We start from the raw sequence: 15166 nt of genomic DNA, 5'->3' as shown, positions 1-15166 counted from the left end.
GACCCTCTCGGAACAACGCCGGGAGCTAGTCACGAGTGGGTCTTTCGACCTCACCACAATCGTGCCAATCGGCCACCCGCGTAGGATAGGGTTGTTCGCCAAACTCGACCTACCTAAGTACCTACGCGGATGGTTAATCGGGCGATCGTACCTCGCCGCAGGTTGACTTCGGACACGAACCGCTGAAGCGGTTCGTTCCGTACTGCAGAGATAACCGAGCGGAGTTATCGTCGACCTCGACGGTTCCGATTAGTTCCCGGGAACTTACACCCACTACCAATCTCTTACGCGTAGCAGGATGGAGAGTCAATAAAAAGAAAGGAGACGAAGCAGAGCGGGAACAGTTCAACAAGCAAGCATTTTATTGCGCGACACACGGATACAAACAAGCACGTATATTCAGTCACAGCAACAATAATAAACGGCACATATTCAAGCACAGAAAGAAAACAGTAAAAGAGAGATACTACCGACGAAGACCGACACACGGCAACACTTACGCAGTTTCACTTAACAGACGGCGCCACCACAAGCATTTACACAAAAAACAAGGGAAAAAGAAAGAAGTCGTGGCTTCCTTTTTCGTGGCTGGTGAGTCCCTCTCCCACGACCGTCAGTGTGGTCGCGCCTGGCCCCGACGTCTCTCGCGGCCGGCGAACCCTCTCTGGCACTCCTCGTCCAGAGGCGCAGGTCCACCTCACAACCGGCGCTGCCGCGTCTCCCGTCCGTGCCTCCGTTGACAGGCCGCTCGCCAAGCCGCGAGCGCAGGACCTCTTCCCCCGACAAGACAAGCAGCGCCAAGAAGACGACGACGTCCAGCCCAGAAGCTCAAACAACCCGAAGAACACAGAAACTCTCAAAGACAAGGAGACAGGAAGCCTCGAAGACAACTACTCAAGGTCCGTGCTGTCCTCCTTTTGTAGCGCAGGGCTCCGCCCTTCGCTCCGCCCCGTTTTCGGCCCCGCCTCCCTTCGAGCTTCTTGGAGAAGCCTCTCGGAGGGGGGCGTGCCCTGTTGCTCTCCCTCCACCCCGCCCCGTGCGGGGGCCGGGGGAGTCAGTTTTGGCTCAGGGCCAGGGAATTATTCCCCCAAAAAGAGGCCCCCACCTTTTCTCACCTTTGACCCCCGGCTCGGATCGCACTTCCACCACACCGAGCGCGGAGAATTTAGACGGGAGAAACAGGCGGGAAAAACCCCCGAGCATCATTGGTGGTTTTTGTTTTTCCGCGGAGATCGTAAACGCACGGGGCTTATTGAATGGCGAGTGGCGAAGATGTGGTAGCGTAGGTGGTGGAGGTGGCGTGGTTGTAGTGGGGATGGCGTGGTTGTTGAGATGCTATTTGTTTGAAATAAAAGATAGAACAGCAAAATGGCTAACTCAAAGCGTCGCAGCCCGGATGGATCACATAAATTCCCTCTATACAACGGGTTTGGGCTAACTACACATGGACTTATCGAGATATCTCACCTGAGGACTCTTTATGGTGGAATGCGAATTTCCACAACCGTAACAATATTGTTGCGGATTCGCGCCCGCCGGCGTGCGATCGGCCACGTAACTCGAATCGCGGCACGTCGCCCACCGGACCGGACGGACCGGACAAAATAAAATCTTTTTTCGGATTACACTTTTCAGACCAACTTGTGATGTTTTCTTGTTTCAGCTTATTTGTGTTGATGATGTAATTGCTACTGCTGGTGGTGGTGTTACAGTCGTTGGTGTTTTAGTAGTAGTTTGCGATGTAGTAATAGGAGGAGGTGGTGGCGGCATTGGTTATTTCTGGTGATTGATGATTGGTGGTGGTAGATGTTGGTTGTTGGGGGTGTCGTCGTTTGTTGCTGGTGGTGGTGCCGTTGTTTGTTGCCGGTGGCGCTGCCTTTGTTTGTTGCCGGTGGCTGTGGCGGTGCCGTTGTTTGTTGCCTGTGGCGGCGGCGTTGCCGGTTTGTTGCCTGTGGCGGCGGCGTTGCCGGTTTGTTGCCTGTGGCGGCGGCGTTGCCGTTGTTTGTTGCCTGTGGCGGCGGCGGTGCCGTTGTTTGTTGCCTGTGGCGGCGGCGGTGCCGTTGTTTGTTGCCTGTGGCGGCGGCGTTGCCGGTTTGTTGCCTGTGGCGGCGGCGGTGCCGTTGTTTGTTGCCTGTGGCGGCGGCGGTGCCGTTGTTTGTTGCCTGTGGCGGCGGCGGTGCCGTTGTTTGTTGCCTGTGGCGGCGGCGGTGCCGTTGTTTGTTGCCTGTGGCGGCGGCGGTGCCGTTGTTTGTTGCCTGTGGCGGCGGCGGTGCCGTTGTTTGTTGCCTGTGGCGGCGGCGGTGCCGTTGTTTGTTGCCTGTGGCGGCGGCGGTGCCGTTGTTTGTTGCCTGTGGCGGCGGCGGTGCCGTTGTTTGTTACCTGTGGCGGCGGCGGTGCCGTTGTTTGTTGCCTGTGGCGGCGGCGGTGCCGTTGTTTGTTGCCTGTGGCGGCGGCGGTGCCGTTGTTTGTTGCCTGTGGCGGCGGCGGTGCCGTTGTTTGTTGCCTGTGGCGGCGGCGGTGCCGTTGTTTGTTGCCTGTGGCGGCGGCGGTGCCGTTGTTTGTTGCCTGTGGCGGCGGCGGTGCCGTTGTTTGTTGCCTGTGGCGGCGGCGGTGCCGTTGTTTGTTGCCTGTGGCGGCGGCGGTGCCGTTGTTTGTTGCCTGTGGCGGCGGCGGTGCCGTTGTTTGTTGCCTGTGGCGGCGGCGGTGCCGTTGTTTGTTGCCTGTGGCGGCGGCGGTGCCGTTGTTTGTTGCCTGTGGCGGCGGCGGTGCCGTTGTTTGTTGCCTGTGGCGGCGGCGGTGCCGTTGTTTGTTGCCTGTGGCGGCGGCGGTGCCGTTGTTTGTTGCCTGTGGCGGCGGCGGTGCCGTTGTTTGTTGCCTGTGGCGGCGGCGGTGCCGTTGTTTGTTGCCTGTGGCGGCGGCGGTGCCGTTGTTTGTTGACGGTGGAGGTGCCGGTACCGTTGTTTGTTGTCGCTGGCTGTGGCGGTGCGGTTGTTTGTTGCCGCTGGCTGTGGCGGTGCCGTTGTTTGTTGCCTGTGGCGGCGGTGCCGTTGTTTGTTGCCGGTGGCTGTGGCGATGCCGTTGTTTGTTGCCTGTGGCGGCGGCGTTGCCGGTTTGTTGCCTGTGGCGGCGGAGTTGCCGTTGTTTGTTGCTGGTGGTGGTGGCGGCGTTTTGGTGGCGATGGCGGTGCTGCTGTAGTGGTGGCATTGGTTGGTGGTGGTTGTTGGTTGCTGTCTTGTCGGTTTCATTGTCAGCGTTGGTATCTATTGTAGTTGGTGTTGGTTGAAGTTTGCGTTGGTATTGGTGATCTTGGGTGTTTGTGGCATTAGATGTTCATCGTTGGTGGTGGTGCTGTTATTTGTTCATGGTTTGTAGTGATCGTTGCTCGTTTGCGGTCGGGGTCGTGGCAGTGGCAGTGGTGTTGGTTATTGGTGAGTTTTGGCATTGGATGTTGGTGCTGGTCATCTGGTTGCTGGTAGTTTGTGGTGGTGCTCGTTCCTGGTAGTGTTGTTGGTTGGTGGTGACTACATTGGTCTGTGGTGTTTTTTGTTGGCATTGAGTGATTAGTTGGTGGTGATTTGTGTTGGGTGGTTGTGGTTGTTGCTCCGACCAAAGGTTAATGACAAACGTAAGCTCCTCTTTGCTTCCCATGGCGTTGGTATGCCTTAATAAACGTCCTGTTGATTGCCCTCGTTGAAGGAGAGGATATCGCACTCGGGTCCGTTGGTTTGTCTGTCTGTCTGTCTCTGTCTGTCTGTCTGTCTCTGTTTGTTTGACTGCACAGAACTTTTGTGTTTTTCTCTGCAACCGCTTGTCGGATTGAGGCCAAATTTTCACTATTAGTGCGACGACTCATGTAGAATGTTTTAATGATAATTGTGACGTCATAGGTCACGTGGTGTGCCAACCATGTTGGAAAAACAGAAAAACTTTGGACGTCTATCTCTGAAACCCCACCAAGGACAAAATTGAAACTTGGCACATCGCAAATACTCCATGTGGGATGAGTGATTTTTTTTTTTCAATGTTGTCATAGGTGCCTTCATTATGACGTCATAATTGTATATGTAGAACGCTACATCCGATCAGTATGAACATTTTTTGGGTCATCTCGGGATAAAATGGTCCCCAAAATTTTTTCAATGATGTCATCGGTCACGTGATTCGGAAGCCATATTGTTAAAAAAAAATCCTTCAGCAATCTCTGAAATGGCTGAACCAGTCATCACTGCCAACATTTATAAAGTGGCAGTTCTAATTATGTCTCTTATTAATTACGTAACACACCAGTACACAAACGCCACACAAAACTACACAAACGCCACACAGCATGCCAAAGCAAGTCCTGGTGAGGGTCTGCAATGTCTGATTGCTTTTTTTTCTTGTTCTACCTCTCTGCCAACCCAGGTCAACACTATCCTTCAACAGCAATACTCGTTCTTCATTTTTACATTGGGCTGTAAACTGTTGGAGTTGTACAAAGTCACCGACGATACACAATCATATGGAGTCGCATATTGGAATAGGAGCAACATGGCTGGTTTAGTTGGTGGTGTAGGGTGGTGATGTCACACTATTACCAACAACCAAGACCATGACTGGTCACACACCTTAATTGATGATTTCCATTGGGGGCTGTGTAATGAAACTATTGAGATATCAGAAAGACTGGGATGAGTAGATTTTTGTCCTCAAACATGGTTCCTAATTGATTCCTGCTATCTTTTATTCCTTTTCAATGCTTGCAGGATGAACAATACGATATTTTCATTGTACACTGTACTGTTATAATTGTAATTGTATGGTATGTCGACCACAATAGTGGGAATTCATTAATGCTGATTATTGGATCATGGACTCGTTTTTGACCTCCACGATAAATGGAGCAATCCCAGCATTTTGGAGCTCGAGCAGCATTTTCAAAGATGCAAATGCTCTCGAGAGGACGAGATTTGTTGCGGAAAGTCATTCTTCCTAAGGTCCGTTGGGAAAACGGTAATGTGGAAATACCAGGCCTTTCTATCACCTGAGTTCATCCCAGTTTGCCGACTTCCTTGTGGCAATATTTTTCTCCAGCAATTGGAGTTGTTTTCACAATATTTTTATTTTAATCTCGAGTCGGTGGCAGTGCCCGTGTCGCCGTACTGTCACGAACGTCTCATTTTCCGACTTGCATCTCTCAGCTTCAATGCGGTTGTTTTTCACACGAATAGTGTATTTTGAATATTTTACACTTTTTTAACTTATGTGACAAATACATTAGGCATCTTGTTCATCTTTGTGATGTGAACTGCATTCTCTAAAGCTTATTTTCAACTCTTGCAGCAAGTCCACGTTCTTCAACGTTCTAACGAAGAGCCAGGCAAGTTCTGAGAATTTCCCCTTCTGCACCATTGACCCGAACGAGAGTCGCGTCCCCGTCCCCGACGAGCGCTATGATTTCCTCTGCAAATTCCACACACCCGTCAGGTGAAGGCATTGTTGGCCACATATTTTCATATTCTTACGAGTGTATACGCTTGCCATTTAGACATCGGTCTGTGCGGGTGAGAGGCTAGGAGCAGCCCCTGACGGCTCGTTCTCGCTCCGCTCGTAATCATTGTCGAGTTGTTTTCTTTGCCGGCATTTTAGCAACATTACGCTGAATGTGTCAAATTGCTCACGGCCGTTTAAATCGCGATACTTGCTTGGTGACGTACGGCGGCGTAAATGCCCTTGGATATTTAATCATTCTTGCTCATCATCATGAATCCGTCATCAACCATTTATGGAAACTTCTACACCTTGTAATTTCAAGCTTCACTTCCAAAATGTGGAGAAAAGGACTCATTTGATTCTGGAGATAAGTCTTTGGATTTAATCAAGAAGGACTGACAGAAGAGCGTTTTGGAAAAAAAAAAACCAAATTCTAAATGTGAAACTAAAGAAGGATGTTTATGTTTATACGTAGTGGGTGTTTATACATTGTCCCCCCCACTACACCCCCCCTCCCCAGCTTGTTCTTGCCCGCGATCATTCACATTCTCGGCACAGGCACGATACTATAAATTCTTCTGATTCCTGTCGGTGTCGCGGGTCGAGGTTCCCCTTAAGGACTGTTTCGCAGAATTGCTTACCAAGTCGTCCTGAGTGGATTGCTTATTCCGAACCCCTTGGGTGCCATGTGTCACATGCTTTGCTGTGTGTTTTACTTGTGTGTTTTATTTATTATTTTGTATTTTATGTCATGCCGATGTGTTAATTCCCAGTAATGCCACGCCAACCTTCATGCTTCTGCTTGACCGAAATGCATGGATAGGTGCGAAATACCCCAAACATTACATCTTCGCTTGCGGGTACAATGCCAAGCGTGCTCAAACGAGCCCAGTGAGCTTTCGCAATTTTAAAGTGGAAATCCAAATTGGTGAAATGGATTTGACGAAGTGCAAATGAAGTAATGGAAACCATGAAGAATAGCCATGCAAACGTCGTGCTCAAGCAAGCGGCCCGTGAGTGACCTGGATCTTGGTGCTCAGCTTTAAGAAGCTTTGTGAATGCCTTGTACATGGTAAATGATTTTGCATTGAGAACCTGCCAACAGCTGCACCATTCCTTTGTTCAGGTAATTTTATGCAATGCGGTATTCCCAAAGTGGGCTGATCACAGGACTGTGTACAATTTAGATTGCCACTAATTGCCATCTGTGTGCAGATAATGCTACTCTGCAGTGTTTCCACTCGTAGAAACAACATTCCTGGTCACCCCGATGACAGCCACTATATAGCTCCTGTAAGAGTGTCCTTTGACACACTGGTTGCTTTGGCTTTCCTGGATACGTCGGTGGGCTTTAATGTGCGTAATGAAAGCAACTATTGGTTAATTACGCAATTTTATAGATGCTACTTATGCTTCTGATCACCCAGGCCGAGTTGATGCTGCTGGCCTTTTCAGCTGACATGGATAGGCTCTGAGATGGAAAGTTCGCATAAATCGATCTCAAATCAACATCTTTGTGACTCTCGGTGCTGCTTTATCATCTTCCCCGAAGAGGTCGCGCCCGTAGCCGCGTCGCCTTCAGTCACATCCTTGACTGTAGGATTGGATGTGAGATTAGATCTGTTGGACTGAAGCACACCGTTCTCTTTGGGGCTTGGGTGCATGGCCCGCCTGTGGGCTTCGGCACACGGCCTGCCCGTTGGGCCGGAGCGCCGTCGTCACTGGGCTTGTTTGTTAAAGTTTATTGGGGTGTAAGGGTCAAAGTGCTGGGCTTCTTAGGGTCAAAGCGTTGGCATTGTTGTTTCTTGGGAGTTCAAGCACTTGTATCAGTTGTATCGTTGGGAGTTCTCATTGTTTTTGTTGAGTTTTGAAATGCAGTACATTACTCATGTTCATTGTGGTTCAAAATTATTGTCATTGATATCTCGCTCTTTGTGTTAACTGACTTGGTGGTGATAAATTTATTGTGATTACGATCCTAATTCTTCTTGTTGTTGTTGTTGTTGTTGTTGTTGTTATTTTTGACTCTTTTAACATTGCTTGTAATTGAGCTTGCTTTTTTATTTTTTTGTATTTTCTTTCTCCAGCAAAGTTCCTTCGTTCCTGAATGTGGTTGACATCGCTGGCCTAGTTAAGGGAGCTCACGAAGGCCAGGGCTTGGGGAATGCGTTCCTCTCGCACATCAGCGCCTGCGATGGAATCTTTCACCTCACAAGTATGTCTGCATGTTTGTTTCTGTGTTAAATTGGGCCGTGGAGCACAGAATGAATTAACACTGATGTGCCAGGTGAGGAAAATCTCCATCACCATGCAGCCATACCGTTGTTTCACATTTTCCTGCTGTAATGAGGGAACTGATTGTGGGAGGAAGGATGGAATTCGGAAGGGCAGTGTGTTCTATCTAGTAAAATTAATCGGGAATGGTAACAATCACTTGGTAAACTTGTACCGTTGAATGACTCCATTTCTTTTGCAATTTAATGATATCCTATATAAATATGAGCGGTATTGCATGATTTCGGAGATTGAGTGCAACAAGGCAAATGAGTTGTTTGATGAAAACACGAGCATATTTGTTTGGACGATTGTCCCTTGTGTTGTTCTCTTCACCTTTCCTATTATTCTTCCATTTTGCATCCTTATATCCTTACTGTTTATGGTAATTGTGACTTGTATAAAGTTAATCTGCCTCATGATACCAACAAGGTAGGGCTTTATTGTGCGGGTCGAGTGTGACACTTCGCTTGCTCGGAGACTGGCTATTTGACTTCAGGCCTAATTTGTTTGAAAGCAACGGTCATTCAGGCCTGTCTCCATCGATCATGGCCAACAAAGCGCTCGCAGAAAGCACAATCTGTGGCTTGAGCTTTGTGGGCTCTGAGCTGTCGTTGAGGCGAGTGGGGATACTCTGCTCCCTTTCTCAATGCTGATTACACCAATTGCCTTCTACTTCTGGCAAGGGCTGCGTTGGGGGGCTGTTTACGGGAGGGGCAAGGATGTGCTGAATGGAGGGTTAGTTGAGGTGCAGGGTGGGAATATCGAAGGAAAGTGTGGTAAATCAAGTCTCTCCATAACGCTGAAAATGAATTGCTTTTTACTTTTAGCATCAAGTATTACAAGTAGGTCTATGTCCAATATGAGCTAGCGAGCGGTGCTTGACACTATTTACGCTTCTCAGGGTATGTCCTGTCATCCTGGAGTCCAACGTCGGCGCGTTGTTTTTCGTTTTTATTTACAGCCTGCAGGGACAAAACTGTTTACAATGAAGCATGCTGGAATAATATATTTGTTCGTTTATAAAGCTCGACATTTGATCTTTGTGATGCAAATGTCCTTTATGTAAATATTTGGTATGTGATGCCATTTTATTGAAATGGGATAATCATCCTGAGAGCAATCCTGATGAAAACGTCGCCCCAACTTACAATTGTCCTTTGCACAAACCCAACAGCAAACTTTCTCTCGGTGAAAACAGTTCTTCCTCCACGGATATATCCCCTCTCCCCGAACCCCCAATACACGCCGTACACTGCTTATGGAGTGTCTCTTGTGCCAAAGCAGTTTCAAGGCAAGGATTACGCTCGGTGGTTCCTCATTGCTTACTCAGTTGAGCAGCCATCTGGATCAAACGTACACCGGCTCAGATAATTCAACAAGCTTTCCCCACGCACCCACTGAGCCTCTCAAATATACACCATTTTAGAGATTGTATTCATTGGTTTTATCCCTTTGATGTTCCATTAATTTTTTTTCACGTTTCCACTATTGCTGAGAAGTTTTTATTTTATTTTATTTTATTTTATTTTAAATGCCGTGTTGATGCCACCTAAATCGCCTCTCCCTCAACACTCAATACGTATCTGCTTGCCCCTGCCTTTCAACGGAGCTCTGAAGTCCCACTTATCATGCGCTTTGGCTCCACTTGATCGTAACATGTCAGCATGATCTCCTCCTTCCCAACTCGGTTACCTTTATCTTAAACGGCACTAATACATACGAGCTGTGAGATTTCAGAGTTTTGTGATTCGATGGAAATACTGGGCTGACCCTGACCCTGACCCTGACTGTGACCCTGACCCTGACCGTGACCCTGACCCTGATCCTTACTTTGACCACAGGTGTGACACAAACCCAAGCATGATGCACTCAAACATGCCCGATTGCCTTTTTGGTGAATTTTTCTTTTAATCTATATTTCGGTTTCCTATTGAATTATTATTTAATTGAAAAGGAAAGGTTTAGTCCCCCCCCCCCCCCCGCCCTCCAGTGACACCATTACTTTATCAACTGGGGCTGCATCGGTGGGTTTTTTTATTTATCAATAGTTAAGCACTAAAATACAATAATAATTGTGTACACAAATTGTTTTTTGGTTCACAAGTTGTTTTTATGCTTTTCTTTGGTCTCAAATCATAACTGTCGTTTTGGATTACACCGTCATAGGCAGTTGAGCCACAGCCTCATGTGGTTATGTTAAAAGGGAAAATGCTGGTCCTTAAGGCTCGGGCCAGACTGTGGATTTATTGCGTCAGCATGGTCCTGCGATTTAAGATCACGAGTACGCGCCCGTGCGTGTGTGGCCGTACGTGCAAAAAAAAATAAAATAAACTTTCAAACCGCGTGCCAGAAACAACAACCACACAGGCCGTTCCTTCACTCTCGTAAACGACGACTGGATTGGGGCATTGTGTTTATCTATAAATGCGCATAAGAAATCGAGAAATTATTAGAATACAGTGTCATCACCATCCCGAAGTACGTACGTTTTGACCCATAATGGGGAATGCGGCTGAGAATCTCTTCCCCAACAGCCCCGCCTACGCAGCAACGTGTCCTGTGATTGGTAACTAAATGGCGCATTGGCCATGCCTACGCAGCAACGTGTCTTGTCATTGGTTGGTAAGTAAATGGCCATAGCTTGGGAAGCACTTGTCCGATTAATATCAAACCTTGAAAAGGCACATCCTCAGGTCCCCAGCAATATAGCTGGCAAGTTTGAATTAGATCGGACCAGTGGTTGTCGAGAAACAGCGGTCACACACACACACACACACACACACACACACACACACACACACACACACACACACACACACACACACACACACACACACACACACACACACACACACACACACACACACACACACACACACACACTGCTGGAATTATAGATAGATGATGTGCACTTCGCTGTTCCATCTTATACTTTTATCTTTACATTGTGACACAACACTAAGTGCACAATACCTGAGCGTGTCCCAATTGCCAGAGCATTTCACCCTCAAATTGTGCGTGGCCTCCTGCTGGATGTTCTCTTATTTGAATTGCAGCCTAAATGGGGTAGTCACAGATGCCTGTGAAGCTTGGTGGACAAATTTCTCACTACATACTCCTTGAAGCAAGGATTTTGTACATCGTATGAAAGGAGACGTGAAAAGCAGGGTTCAGCAATTGGTTCACTTTGTCTGGCTGTCTATAAACGTCAGTTTATGACTGAGGAGCAATTTAATGTTATATTTTGAACATGCATCGGAAAACGGATTTTAGCAGTACTGGGGCTCGGTCCCCCCAACCTGACTCTTGAGCTTGGGCTCGGTCCCCCCATCCTGACTCTCGAGCTTGGGCTCGGTCCCCCCAACCTGACTCGGGCTTGGTCCCCCCAACCTGACTCTCGGGCTTGGGCTCGGTCCCCCCAACCTGACTCTCGGGCTTGGGCTCGGTCCCCCCCAACCTGGCTCTCGGGCTTGGGCTCGGCTCCCCAACCTGACTCTCGAGCTTGGGCTCGGTCCCCCCAACCTGGCTCTCGGGCTTGGGGTCGGCTCCCCAACCTGACTCTCGAGCTTGGGCTCGGTCCCCCCAACCTGGCTCTCGGGCTTGGGCTCGGCTCCCCCCAACCTGGCTCTCGGGCTTGGGCTCGGCTCCCCAACCTGACTCTCAAGCTTGGGCTCGGTCCCCCCAACCTCACTCTCGAACTTGGGCTCGGTCCCCCCCAACCTGACTCTCGGGCTCGGTCCCCCAAACCCGACTCTCGAGCTTTTGGCTTGTTCCCCCCAACCCGGCTCTTGGGCTTGGGCTCTGGTCCCTCCCCAACTTTCCTCTCAAGCTTGGGCTCGGCTCCCCACTGCTTTTCCTCTTTAACAAGTACAATTTTCCATGATTGACTTGAGGAACCAGCTGTGCTGTGTTTTGTTTTTGATCTTGTGTGACCATGTCGCGATGAAGTGGGAAACTAATGTACCTCCTCGGGAATAAGTAGGATTTGCTGTCTTTCATGGCGATAAGGGATTTTGCATCTCCATGCATCACGAGTGGGTTGATTGTGGGCGCAGAGCTTGATGTGAGCAGATTGCAGCATGTGGTGGTGTGTGCAGCCGGTGGGCGGTTATGACCGCTCGCCCTCTGTCTTGTCCCCTTTCGATGCATTGCTGTTGATTTCCCACATGGCTTGGCCCACCATGGTGGCAAAGAAGCGAGCTGGAGCCTCGGGAGGGAGGGTAGTTTGAGAAGGGGGTGAAAGTGGCTGGTGATTGTGAAAGGGACACTGAGCTCGACGATGGTCTACCTCTGAAATTGGTTCTGAATGTAATGTTGGGGTCGGTTTCACCAAGCGGTCCTGCAACAGTTTTTTTTTTTTTTAATTGTATTAATTCACCTTTTTTATTTTAATTGTGGGCACAGGGCTTGGGGAGGCATTGAGCTGTTAAAGGAAGACTTGAAGAATCAAATGTGCTCGGTCCCATCTGCCGAGTCGCGGGGATATGGGAAGGTCAAGTCGACGTGGCCAATTAAGGGTGTCCACAAACATAGGTTCAAAGCTCTATTTAGCGCCATTTACTCGTTAAGCACGATATTCCTGGCTGCAGGCCAGGCCTTTTGCCTTGCAGCCATAATGCAGGCGCGTCTTTACTTTCTCTCCCGTGTTTTGACTGATTTGAGGGATTACGTTTTAACAGCTGAGTCGTGTTCCACAGCTCAAAGCTTATCCAGAACATTTCTGTGATCAAAACTCCTCAATCTCGGATCATTTCATCAAATTGGATGTGCGTGTTAATGATATTAAACTGATGTTTGCTTTTGTTTCCTGGCAAGGTGTTAAAATTGAAAATTCCAAGGAAATCGCACGTAAAATTGCTTATTTATCTCGGTTGTTTTTCAACATCGCCATCGTGGTTGTTCTTTGTATTTTTCCTGTTTCCATTCCTTTAATTTTTTTTTTCTTTAGTCGATTGTTGACTCGAGTTGGCCATCTTAGGGGAGGAATGAGGGATGAAAAGAGTGACGCTCTGTTCAGATAACCAGCATGCACAGCATCGCCTGCCACTCTTGTGGAACGTGCTGTGCGCGATAACCATGGGCCCTGTGTGTCGACTCTGCTCCTTGCGGCAGCTTTACCTTCAGATGGGTATCGCTTGATGGGCGGTGTATTGACTGCGATACTTGTCGTTTGCCGCTTCCGGAGTTATCTGGCTGATCCTCCTGTGTGCATTTTTCTGCGACACGACTCCACATGGCACCTCCTGGAAACCCACCCACGTTGTGCACCATATCGCGTCGTGTTTTTGAGTTTGTTTCTTTGGTGTTACCCTCTGAGTGCTTCCATCATGATGCTGGGATCCCAGAATCCCATACAGTCTGTTGATTTGTCGAATGTTTATTGACTTAAAAGTACCTTGGTATCTCCTTGTGTCCTTCCCTGCAGGTGATCTTTGTTGAAACTTTTCCATATGTCCTCGATCAATATTTTTTTGTTTTTTTTTGTTAAATTGATTTTTCTTGCTCAGGTAGCACTGCGAACAAACACACAAAGTGAGAAAAGGTGTAAAGTCATCGCATTGGAGTATAAGGGTCTGAGGAAGCCATGCGTTTTGATCGCTGCCTTTGGTTTGCTTCTTTTGGTCTCCTTGTGCCTTTTGGCTGCCTTCAGCCGACTATTGAACGGCATTTTGGGCCCTCTTGACTCCCAGTGCCGCTGTTACGGATGCACGAATGATTTGTAAAGCCCTCTTTGTTTCTCCTACTCCGTTGGGGTTTCCTTTGCACCATTCTGGCACTTTAAAGAGCCTTTGAATAAAGGAGTCTATCCTGTTTGTCCATCTCACCCCCCCCCCCCCTTCACATGTTCATCTCTTCTCAGATGTTCCACTGGAAGAGCGGGATTTGAAAGACAAGTGACATGTTTGTTAAACATGTTGAAAGATATTGAAATGCATGCTTTCGAGTCTTATTGAGCCGTTGATGTGTACAACTGTTCTTCAAATGATTGTTGAGCCAATGAGATGATTCGCGATTTATAATTACCTCCTGGAAAAGCCGCTTGTTGATTACAAATCGGATTAATGTTGATGCTCGATCCCAAAATGAGTGTTGATGCAAATCTCAGTTACACGTAATCTGTAAATTTGAATGGCATACGAAGTTTGGTTCAAATTACACTTTGACTTCTTTTTTTCTTTCCGCAAACTTCAGGGTAATGTTTGTAGATTGGGAATGTTTCGGCTACTGCAATTCATCTTTACCGTGTTGCTCAACAACTTTGCAATAAAATGTGCAACAAACAGGACATTTTCAAAATCGCCAGTCATTCGTCTGCAGGTCACAATTTTAAAGCGATCCTCACGAAACTTCACCACCTGGTCGAGCTCATTGTAAGCAAGAGGCCTATTCTTTTTGAGGTCAAAAGGTCAACATAGGCCTATGGTAAACAACTTTGTTGTATTTCTAAAATCCTCAATTTTCATCCAATTGACTAGAAATTTGGGCAGGGTTTGCATACCAGCTCAATGAATTCAACCACCAATTATTTTTGAGGTCAACTTCGGCCAAAAGGTCACCATACGCCAGATTTCTAAAATTGGTAATTTTCATTCAATGGACTTGAAATTTGAAGAGGATTTGCATATTAGGTCATTTAATTCAACCACAAATTATTTTTGAAGTCAAATTTGTTTTATGGCTTTCGCAAGTATCGTCCGATGCATGATATTGTTGCGAATTCGCGCCCGCCGGCGTGCGAACGGCGACATAACTCGAATCGCGGCACGTCGCCCACCGAACGGACAATTCTGTCGTGACCCTCTCGGACCAACGCCGGGAGCTAGTCACGGGTGGGCCTTTCGGCCTCACCACGATCATGCCAATCGGCCCCCCGCGTGGGATAGGGTTGTTCGCCAAATTCGACCTACCTAAGTACCCACGCGGAGGGTAGACCGGGCGATCGAACCTCGCCGCAGGTCGACTCCAGACACGGGCCACTTAAGCGACCCGTTCCGTACTAGCGGGATAACCGAGCGGTGTTATCGTCGGCCTCGACAGTTCCGATTAATTATCGGGCGTATTAAACCCACTACCAACCCTTTACGTGAAGCAAGATGGAGATTCAATTAAAGAAAAGACGAAGCGAAACGGGAAAAACAGTTCAACATGAGGCACATTTATTCCGCGGCACAGGGAGAGCACACATATACAATTATGCACCAAAAGCAGATGTAACAAAAGAAACACAACAATGCAGATCTACTACCGACTACGCGAGCACACGGCAACACTTGCACAGTTTTACTTTACAGACGGCGCCGACAACACATTTACTCAAAAGCAAAAGAAAAGGGCCACCCTCAAAGACAAGGGGACAGACGGGGCCTGTGGGCCGCGAGACCGGGTTATTCTCCCCGTGTCTTGTGATGAGCCGCAA

General features: G+C 48.3%; 1 protein-coding gene across 4 annotated transcripts in view; it reads left to right on the top strand.

The window, feature by feature from the left end:
* Window positions 1–15166, top strand: part of OLA1 (Obg like ATPase 1) — a 104375-nt gene that overhangs the window by 13352 nt on the left and 75857 nt on the right. For all 4 annotated transcript variants that reach the window (XM_085874133.1, XM_085874129.1, XM_085874130.1 and 1 more), the window contains exons 3-4: window positions 5323–5466; window positions 7560–7687. In XM_085874133.1, coding sequence (XP_085730259.1) covers window positions 5323–5466; window positions 7560–7687 — 272 coding nt within the window. The remainder of the gene's footprint in view (window positions 1–5322; window positions 5467–7559; window positions 7688–15166) is intronic.

This window comes from Eptatretus burgeri, chromosome 3, assembly GCF_056783735.1.
Source record: "Eptatretus burgeri isolate ZD-2024b chromosome 3, Ebu_testis_v1, whole genome shotgun sequence".
In the NCBI taxonomy this organism is placed as follows: domain Eukaryota; kingdom Metazoa; phylum Chordata; class Myxini; order Myxiniformes; family Myxinidae; genus Eptatretus; species Eptatretus burgeri.
Note: the sequence above shows the minus strand (reverse complement) of the source record. Positions and strands in the feature narration are given on the sequence as shown.